The 11,378-nt window shown below is 35.2% G+C and overlaps 1 protein-coding gene across 2 annotated transcripts; it reads right to left on the reverse strand.

Moving 5' to 3' along the window:
* Positions 1–65: 65 nt before the first annotated feature.
* Positions 66–10,979, reverse strand: LOC126811592 (carbohydrate-responsive element-binding protein). Of its 2 annotated transcripts, none has more exons than XM_050537298.2 (7): positions 9,930–10,315; positions 6,842–7,282; positions 4,920–5,013; positions 3,097–3,196; positions 2,828–2,951; positions 1,017–1,146; positions 66–658 (listed from the first exon to the last, which is right to left on the reverse strand). In XM_050537298.2, the coding sequence occupies exons 1-7, from the start codon at positions 9,951–9,953 to the stop codon at positions 552–554; spliced, it is 1,020 nt and encodes a 339-aa protein (XP_050393255.1). In that variant the 5' UTR covers positions 9,954–10,315; the 3' UTR covers positions 66–551. The 2 variants fall into 2 exon arrangements, with proteins under 2 accessions (XP_050393255.1, XP_050393254.1); XM_050537297.2 differs by lacking the exon at positions 9,930–10,315 and adding an exon at positions 10,710–10,979 and having other exon boundaries at positions 67–658.
* Positions 10,980–11,378: the final 399 nt, after the last annotated feature.

Below are 11,378 nucleotides of genomic sequence, written 5' to 3' on the forward strand. Positions count from 1 at the left end.
GGTTTTCAATTGGGAACCTCTTTAAACCATTTATTTTGCCATTTTTACATAGTTCCATACATATATATATATATTATTTATGATAATAATACTTAATCACTAATATCAGGGCCTTATTTGCAGGCAGGGCAAACATATTTTTCAATTTGTTTAATACTTTATTATGTTACATAAGGCTAGATTCTGGATCTATAGATTAACAAAAAATAACTTTATCAATATTTCATTATTGTTTTGATTTGTTTGAAAAGAATCGGCTGAACAAAAATAGAAAAGTCCCCAAGAAATGATATACACTGGGCTCCAGTCAAGTTAAATTCGGTCATATACTTTTCAACTAACACGTTTTGTGTTCTTATTAGTGTTAGTAACACCAGTCTTTATAGAAATATACTATACTACTATATTACTACCAATATATTTTTGGACCATTTCATGGGTTTGAACTTTTATAGGTATAATATTATTCACAGGGCGCTAGCTGTTTGGTTATTATTCCACGACAGTCAACTTTGAGTATCGCCCCGTCTTACTGTCTTTTGTTGAAAGAATTAACATTTCTTGTCAAAGCAATCTTCAAAAGCTTCTTGTGGAAGTAGATCTGGTGTTGTCATAATCGACGTCTTTGTGCTAATTTGTCTTAAAAGGCTAAGGATTTCTGGAAATGAAACGTAAATAAAAGGTAAGCTTATATAAATCATCTAGTATATAATTGCAGTATTGCAGATTGGAAGAGGCATTCCCTAAATGGCTATACCTGAAGATAAGATGATATTATATAGAAGGTAACGTAAGGTACCCCAAAACGACCATAATACAGGTGTGCATCATGCTGCATGTTTATATGTATATGATAAGTTATACAAAGCAAAACATTACGGTTCGATTAACGAAATATATACGATGAACCGTGATTATAAAGGTTGTCATTAAATGGGGCCATTTCGATAAATCCATTGGCGTGTGCGATAAATCCCCTTTTCTTCGTTATTTTTTAATAGATAAAATAAACATACCGGGTCTTAAATTAGTTAACGACAAATATTCATCCGACCAGGTTTTAATGGAACTATAAAATACTGCATATGTATTAGATGATACCATTCTTTTATAATGTTGAAATAAGGGTCGCACTAAAAAACTAAACTAATAGAGTGATAAGGATAAATTCTGTAATATTAATGTGTTTCAAGATGTAGTCAAAACTGTCCTTTTATTGACTTGTAATACGTAACTAGGTGTTTGGTATACCGAGGATGTATGTGCCTTGGAGTCCTTCTCTGGTCGCTATCGAAAGGGACTGGGATCTTTGGGATATGAAGATATATTTCAAGTTTCATCAAAATCGGAAAAAATTGTGACCCCTACTCCTGCATACTTTTACACAATTTGCGTACAAAGAGCGGCCATTTTCACGGGCATTTTCGTTCGATTTTCCAGAAATTCGAATTCAACCTTCGTTATGGTGGAATGGTGATATATTTAAACGGTTTTTAAAATCGGATAAAATATTGTGATCTCTAGAGAATCCACAAACTAAAAAACACGATTTTTCGTACAATCAGGGGTCATAATCCAGGTAGTTACGGTCTGATATGCGCAAATAGCGAAAGGAACCGAGTTTTTTGGGACATAATTGCGTACAAGGAGCGGTCATTTTGTCTGGCTGTCTCTTTCAGATTTTTACGAAATTCAAACTCAACCTTCATTTATAAAATTAAATACAAATTGTGACTTCTAGCGGTTCCACAAGCTAAAACTGCGATTTTTCGAACAATCGGGGGCTATTATCCTGGAAGTTACGTTCGGATATGCGCGATTATCGAAAGGAGCCGAGATGTTTGTGATATAGACATAAATTGAAAGTTTCATCAAAATCAGATAAAAATTGTGGCCTCTAGAGGGTCCACAACCTTGATATACCATATATTTTTTACACTATTTGCGTACGAGGGGCGGCCATTTTGTCCGGCAGTTTTGGTCCGATTTTTACGAAATTCGAACTCAACCATCATTAGGGTGTAACGGTGATATATTCACGCTTTTCTTTAAAAATCGGATCAAAATTGTGACCTCTAGAGGGTCCACAACCTTGATATACCATTTGTTTACACTATTTGCGTACGAGGGGCGGTCATTTTGCCATAATTTAGGAAGTTACGATCCGATATGCGCGAATATCGAAAAGGAACCAAGATCTTTGGGTTATAAACATGCATTTCAAGTTTCATCAAAATCAGATGAAATTTGTGACCTCTAGAGTGTCCACAAGCTAGAAACGTGATTTTTTGTACAATCAGGGACCATAATCCATGAAGTTATGGTCCGATACATGCCAATATCGGAAGGAACCGAGATCTTTGGGAGATAGGCCTATATTTCAAGTTTCTTCAAAATAGGATAAAAATCGTGACCTGTAGATTGTCCGCAAACGAATTTTGAACGGAGGTCCGGACGGACTGGGGCGACGGCATAATACGTCCACATGAAAATGTGGGCGTATAAAAAAATAATTTTCGAACTACCTGATTTGACAGATGTTTTAACATCCATTACAGGACGTAGTTTTCAAAGCGTTCAGTGAATCCTCGTTCAAAATAATTTGCTCTAAACTATGTCAGAACTTGTATTTCGATAATAAGACGAGTTATTTGAATTATTATACCATATAACATAACGGATAGGTGTCCACCACCCAGTTCACGTCCGAGGTCCATCGGGTTTATGTTACATATGAAGTGAGAATGACGGACATACTTTAATGTGGGCGTATTAAACTCTAGAACTTGTGTGTTTGATTATCAACTGGACCCACTGTAAAGGATACGATCCAGAATTTCCAATCTTCAGTAACTCTGCCACTTATATACTTATTAAGCATTTGATCTAGATGGCAGTGAGGTTTCTCTACACCACAAACCCCGCCTGCTGGAAGGTCACTCTGATATTGCCTGAAAAGAAATCAAATTTTGGAGGTTGTATGGGGTATTCAATAATTAAAACCATAATATAAAGCCCCCCAACTTGAGTTAAAGTAGCCTCAAGGCTACACTAGTCTTCTGTATAAATAGTTTAAGGTAGCTGTTGTCTACTTACTGTATCTGTTTATTCAGGACCTGTATTTCTTGCTTCAACGCCGCTTTGTCATCGTCATATCTACAACTTTCATTTTTCAACTGACCACAATATTCAGCAGCTAATATTTTTTTTTTTTTAAATTAAAAGGTAGAATTATTTCACCAAACCAATTCAATATGTGTCCTATTTAATATTTTTAGAGTTTCGATTTGTATTCTTTGTATGTAATCAAATAAATGAACACCACGAAAATCAATCTAACTATAGCGGTTGCCAGGCAAGATACGTCCACATTTTGCAAATGATAAGACAGAGAACAGGCTAAAAAAAAAAGCGATAATCCAGGATGTTACCATCCGTAACGCGCACGTATCCAAAATTACCCAGATCTTTGGGATATAAATATATATTTTAATTGAAATCGACAAAAGGGAGAGCAGCCATTTTGTCAGGCAGTTTCGGTCCGATTTTCATGAAATTCGAACTGAACTGTCATTATGGAGTAACGGTGATAAATTGAAACTCCTTTTTTTTTAAAATTGGATAAAAATTGTGACGTCTAGAGAAAACAACACGATTTTTTCATATATTCGGGAACCGAGATCTTTGGGATATAAACATATATTTTAAGTTTCATAAATATCGGATACAAATTGTGACCTCTAAAGGATCCACAACCTTGGTATTACATACTTTTACACTTTATTTGCGTACAATGAGCGGCCATTTTGTCGGGCAGTTTTGGTCAGATTTTCACGAAATTCGAACTCAATCGTCATTAGGTTGTAACACTGATGCTTTTTAAAACAGGATAAAGATCGTGACCTCTAGAAGGTCCACAGGCTAAAAACGCAATGTTTTTGTACAATCAGGGGTCATAATCCAGGAAGTTACGGTTTGATATGCCTGAATATCGACAGGAACCGGGATCTTTGGGATATGAACATATTTTAAGTTTCATCAATATCGGATAAAAATTGTGACCTCTAGAGCCCCCACAACCTTGACATTACATGCTTTTGCATTATTTGCGTACAAGGGGCGGCCATTTCGTCGGGCAGTTTCGGTCCGATTTTTACGAACTTCTAACAGTGATATATTTCAACAATTTTTACAATTGGATAGAAATTGTTACCTGTGAAGGGACCACGAGCTACAATCACGAGTTTTTCGAACAATCAGGGGCGATGATCCAGGAAGTTACTATCCAATATGCGCGAATATCGAACGGAATCAAGATCTTTGGGATATAAAAATATATATATTTCAGGTTTCATCAAAAGTAGATCAATTTGTGGCCTCTAGAAGATCTACAACCTTTGTATTCCACACTTTTACACTATTTCCATACATGAAGCGGCCATTCGGTCGGGTAGTTTCGGTTCGATTTTCACTATATATGAACTCAATCGTCATTATGGTGTAACGGTGATATATTCGAACGGTGTTTTAAATCGGATAAAAATTGTGACCTCGAAAGGGGTCACAAGCTACAATCAGGGGCCATAATCCAGGACGTTACGGTCCGATATGCGCGAATGTCGACAGGAACCAAGATCTTTAGGCTATAAATATTTCAAGTTTCATCAAAATCGGATAAAAATTGTGACCTCTAGTGTGTCCACATGCTAAAAACATGATTTTTCGTACAATCAGGGGCCATAATCCATGAACTAGTTATGGTCCCATAAATGCCAATATCGAAGGGAACTGAGATCTATGGGGGAATAAACCTATAGTTTAAGTTTCGTCAAAATCGTATAAAAATTGTGACCTGTAGACAATTATACACGTCCAATGTAGGCGTATAAAAGTAAGTAAAACATAATATAGGCCTTTACCTGTTAAAAGCATAGCCGATTTACTTTCCTTTAACTCAACACCGCCAGAATCTCTTAATGCAGGCACCAAATTCTTTAAAGTATCAAATCCGGTCTAAAGGAAACAAGCCAACAGTGATGCCGATGTCGCCCGCCGCAATCCCAAAATAAATAGATGACACATTATATTAATCAATTGCAAGTTTATCTTTTTGAAAAGTATCGAACAATCAAACGGGTTATCTATACTTAGTCTCAGCAGAAAATGTTCACGACTGAACTGTCAAGATCTTGAAGTACTTGGTAGTGAAACTATGCACTAAATTTCATCACTCTCCATCAGTTAGAATAAAAGTAATCTTGTAGCAAAGCATTGACCAAAGAAATTGCTTAGCTCTGCTTAGCTTTATTGGAAAATGTAAATCATTGAACTCAGTCAAGACATTCACCTAATGAACATCTACACCAAGTTTAAACAATCCCAAGCAATTAGAACAAAAGCAGAGTTATCATGTTCCAAAGACTCAACCAATCAAATTGCTCATCTCTGCTTAGCCTTATTGGAAAATGCGCATGATCGAACACTGTCAAGGTATTCACCTAATAGACATCTACTCCAAGATTGAACATTCTAGCTCAGTTAGAAGGAGAGTTAGTTTATTCCAAGCATCAATCAATCAAATTGCTTATCTCTGCTTAGTCTAAGCAGAAAATACGCATCTTCGAACTCCATCAAGACATTCGCCTAATAAACACCTACACCAAGTTTGAGCATTCAAGCTCAATTATAAGGAGAGTTTTTGTTTGCCAAAAAGTGTGACGGATAAACAGACGGACGGACGGACCCATTTTAATAGTCCCCTGCTTAATTCGAAAGGCTGGGGACAAAAAGCGGTTTGTAAATTGGGAGGTTAGAGAATTAAAATGCATATATATTTTATGTGTTGACAAAAGAATGATTTGTTATGGGTGGACCTGTGAAATCTATTTTCAAATCGGGTGCATTTTATGTTCACCTGGACCATTTACGTGATAAATTTAGTCCAATTAAGGACACGACAGGACGATTTACGCAATACAAGCCAATACACCCAACACCATCTCATTATTGTGAGAAACTATCCCGGTTGTTGAATTATGCAAAAAATAAAATGAGTTAATTTGTGGAATTAGCAAAACATTTACGATAAACTGGAAGAGACTCTAGTATCAGTACCCGGTTGCTCAAGCATTTGACTGACTAGCCAAATATTACCAACTATCTCCCAATTTTAACCCAATACTACAAAATACAACCACATACCACCTTATTATATTATTAAAATTGACAGAGTTCTTCACTTACTTCAATATCAATGAGTTAATTCTTATAAAAGTGTACACATTTGAAATCTCTATTTATTAGTATCAGTGAAACTTTGAATAAATAATTCATTTTCCACAAACAAAGATATTGGTATCCAAAATTTTTTACTTTTATCTCATTTTTTTGTAATCTTGGACCATTATTTTACAGAAATGGATTGATTTTTGATTGCATGGGTTAATATTTGTGAGTATTGGATGATCAAGGATTATTCGAATAGCGAGACATTGACAATCACATTTGTCGTACATTTATTTGCATGTTTTTCACGAATTAACTAAAACAATTTTTTTATATAATTGAAATATTTTGCCAGTTTTTCACCATATTGAGGTAGTGTGTGGTAGTATGTTGTAGTATTTGGTATTGGGTGGTATTGGGCAGTATTGGGTAAATCGCCCTCATTCTGTCCGAAATGGGGTATAACGCCTACTTTTCAGCAAATGTCCAAATTACACAATAATATGCTGATATTCAATCGTTGACTATACACGGCTCTCGAAAACCTCCAAACCCTCGAAGAGTTTACACAAGTACCTGAAATAACCTTGCAGTAAAAACTTGTTAAATTTATTACCTGTATTTTCGTTCGTCGTCGATATTCGGCGTTAATATGTGATTCTCGTTTGTGACGGGGCAATGGATTCAAGGTTCGTTTACCTCGTCTATACTGCAATGGACTGTCCCGGGAATCATCGTTTTCTCCTTGGAAATCAGGTGGCGTTCTTCGTACTGCGTATGACTGCGTGAAATTGCCATTCAAGGCAGGCTCATCGTATAAAAAATGATTGGACGATTGACTGTCGGAATGATCAGACGCGTTCAATTGAGTATAAACTGGGTTTTGTATACCACAAAAGGCTGGAGCTTGACCAAAACCATTATAGTCATATGTTGTCAGTTGATTGTTTGATGATTGTTGATGACCATAATTCCAGTTAGGCGAAATAGGGTTTTGGTCATTACCCGGGCTTAATGAATCGTCAACGGTATAAGTATTTGGTAATGTAGAGGGTAACTGAAAGAAGAATACATATTTTGTGGAAAATCGGCTTATATCAAGTATGAATCATGGGAAATTGTTGAAAATTAATGGACATGTACAATACATGCGGGTAATAACTTTAGCTACTATAATATAGGGGGGGGGGGGGGGTGGCACTAATAATTTAAAAGTGGTCAATGACAATAACTCGGAAAGTGATTATAGACCTCTCCAGTTCTTCATCGTTTGGTAATCATATGAACATTTTAGCCCTTCGAGTTATATTACGGTATATATTATGTATTTCGTTCATTATCTGTCACTTATTTGCTATGAAAAGTGAGCTGACGAGGTATTATCCACTGTATGAGAGTCACCCTAAATTATGTTATAAATCAGCTTTCTAATATTGAGTGTTAGAACATATACTATGTATTCTTGTCAATCTAGTGTAGATAGTGTAATATGCAAGTTAGTTATAAGTATGTAGTATTATATATTTTAAAACCTAAAATCACCGTTGAATTCTTTTTAGTGCGTCATTAGGGGGCAAACCACCATTAATACATCATTTCTTTTTATAGACCTGTGATTAGTCAGCCATTTGTAGGATTCCATAAACCTGTTGCAGTGTTACATTATCTAAATCTAATTGGCCTGTGCTAACGTTGCCCACCGAAATACATTTCTGAAATTGCAAAATCAGTTTACAGAATAACTTTAATTGAAGTTTTTTTGTTTTGTAAATCCGATGCCAGTTTTCCGCAGTGAAATAGCTTAAATGTGCCCATCAGCAAAAAGCCAACTGATCATCTATTTTTTTTTTGTCTTTTTAATTCCTGTGGTAATTTTTCTAGAAATATGTTTTTATTTATAATTCAGACTTAATGTGCAAGAAAACAAAGAAATTGATTCTCTATAGGAGGCAGACGACCATTAATTTTCCATATCTCGGTAGTTTCGGCTATTATTAGATATATTTTTCTCCCTCCTTTCCTGCCATTTTGCATGCTTATCTGTATTGACTTTTTGGTGTAGAATTGATGAAGAGGCATTGAATTTCTATTTTCTGCCTGGTCTGGTGTCAGATTGAGACTTTTAAGGCGAAAGAATACAACGAGTAAAGAGGCTTTGTTATTCTGACTCCAGTCTGCTATGAATTTCAGTGAATTGAAATTTTGATGGTCAACCTCAACAAAATTTAGTACTCTGATGATCCCATGATGTCATACTTGCTGTGCTGTAAAGGAAAGTTCTCAACAAAATTTAGGGAATGAGCTACAGCATGTAGAACACCACTGATTTAACATTGGAGGAAATGGAAGAATTAATGGTGGTCTGCCTCCATTAGTCAAACAAGAGTTATCTCCCTTCAATCATTGAGAGATTATCAGCATTTACGTTTTCTAATGACCTTCATTTCGAATCATTTTGCTTATGATTGTTAATTATGTGTTTCCTTTATGTAAATTAGTTCCTTGGAACCGTATGTGAATACATATGTAAGATAGATTTTGGTGTAGTCTATGCAAATACAATTCCTGTTTGATATTGACAAAAAACTATTAATTTGTGTTGTTGTCAAGGTTATAACAGATACATGTTGGCCCTTTTGAAAAAAGAGACCTCCCTTTCGAAAAAATGCCCTAGAATTTCGAAAGAGTTACCTTAAATAATCAAATTTTAGCACTGTTTGTTTATCTCATTAATTCATTGAGTCGCTGATGCATAATTTTGAGACGACTGCAGTGACTGCACTTATTTTTTACCTGGGGAGTGCAAGTGGACTAAAAAGTGCAATTTGTTACATGTTACTTTTAACAGAGATATAAGAAAAGAGAGAACAAGCCAAACGAATTTATTCTTAGCTCTTTGAAGATTGATAATAATATGTACAAATATACTTTTTTACGTTTTTAGGTTAATTGTGTCTTTTCAGATTTTATAACATTAATTTTTTTTTATAAAATATTATATTAGTAGTAAATTAATTGGCAAAATCTTGGGACCTTTTCTTCCGATTTGTCATGGAAAAAACCCATGCGGAGTAAAAACGTGCAATTTGTTGAATGTTATAAACAGTTTGTGACATATTTATTTCCGTTTCATATGTTCGCACATTATTGTCAGTAGCGCAGTTTTGATTTTCTACCGAGATGTAGAAACACTTATCATTCCAGTCAAAGAGGTATAAGAAAACGAAAGAACCACGAACCCTATTGATATTCATTCTGTCATCATTAACTTCTTTGGCCAGGCTAAAACTGAACCTTCTACACAGGGGCCACGACCGATGTCTAAATCTTGATCATCTTCTCGTTCTTTGTCAGTTTACTTTTGAGTGCTACCCTTCTCTCATTAGCGAACATAATCGAATTAAACTTTGAAAGGAATAGGCCCTACCGGTCACATTTCGTTCTTGTTTTTATCTGATCGTAGATGTCAAGCTGCCATGGCTTAGAACCAAAAATTTCCCGGCTTATAAATCAGAATTATGACCCAATCGCCCGAAATTAACACCAAGCGTTCACTTTGATGTGGATATATGATTTTGTTATGTAGATGTTAAATGAATGTTTTTGTTTTTAAAGAAATGGTACGATCTGTAGTTTTATAGTAGAAGCAGACAAAAATAGACAAGAACTATTAAAAACAACTGTATGAAAATAAAAACGCCTACCTGATATTTATTTCTAGGATCCATGCCCTAAGTTGGGCGTCATGTTTGGTGCATATTGATACTTGAAATTTCAAATGATAATGGCGACCTTGATCGTGTTGGCGGATAATCACAACAAAAATAATATCTTTGTCGGTATTTGGTGAACAGTAGATATAATCGTTTTAAACGCGTTAATAAATGTGATTAAATGCAACTTGAGTTTACTTTTAATAGAACCTTACCGTCATTGGTTTTTTTGCAAAGTTGACCCTATTAACTCATAGAAAAAAATAACACTTGCAATGGGGAGGAGCATGGTCAGTTTTCTATGTGTTGCTTAATATTACTCCGCCATAAATGGTTGATATAATCAAAAGATTATATTGATAAGATAAATAAAAAAGAGAGAAATAATTTCAACAGGCCTTTCCTACCTGCGTAATAGTAATCGAAACTATTCAATAAGATATTAGAGATATATAAAATAAAACAAATAACTCTCAAAATGTATTGTTATTTCATATCGTAACACAAGACAATATCCCATTGGGTATCATATCCTTATCAACAAAAAGTATACATTTGTCAATCTGACATGTTATGTCACAATAAAAATCACTGGAGAAAACACCGATGTTCTTTCACGTGTTTCACAGTCGACTTCACTAGATATAGCAAACGCTATATTGAATGATAGAGAGGCGGCACAACCTCAAGAACTAGCTTTGACCCCTTGATTACCCCGGCATGTCAATCAATATATGCTAAATATGGCGTTAGTATCAAGAAAGTACTTACCGTTAAACACTTCTTTTTTGGATGTAACACACTTTCACGCTTCTGTTTCTTAACAATTATTCGAGATCGAAGTTGATATCTGCGATAGCTCACTGACGCAAATGAATTTTGTTTCGGTGAATTTTGCGAAAGGGGCGTGGACAGAGAAGAACAATTCAAAGTTGTCGTTCTTGACATAATATTTTCCATGGAAACTCCTGGGAACGGAAACCTTATTTTAAATTTAGTAATACTAATTACTGCATATTCTACTCGATGCCCATCCATGTTTACAATATCCAAGTCAAACTATGACAAAACCTGACAGTTAGATTTTGGTGTTCTTATAGAATTTCTGGTGATGTTATGGTCACACTGTGTGTCACTTGTGCTAAATGACCTTGTCACACATGTATTAACAATTAAAAGTCTGTGATTTTGTGGATACTAGACGTAGGTTACACGTTGGCTACTTACTACAATCTATTTTGTTTATATGTTCACATTTCACGGGAGGCTATATTGTTGTCACTCCCGTCCGTCAGTCTGGGGCTAAGTGAGAGGGACGCAATGACGACCTTTGCGCCATGCTTTTGAGTTCAGTCGCCCTTTTAAGTTTTTTCACCCCTTGTAAATGGCAAAAAAAAAAAAAAAAAAAAAAATACGCGGTTTCAATGCAGTTTTCAACAT

The sequence above is a fragment of the Patella vulgata genome, chromosome 2 (assembly GCF_932274485.2).
Source record: "Patella vulgata chromosome 2, xgPatVulg1.2, whole genome shotgun sequence".
Lineage (NCBI taxonomy): Eukaryota > Metazoa > Mollusca > Gastropoda > Patellidae > Patella > Patella vulgata.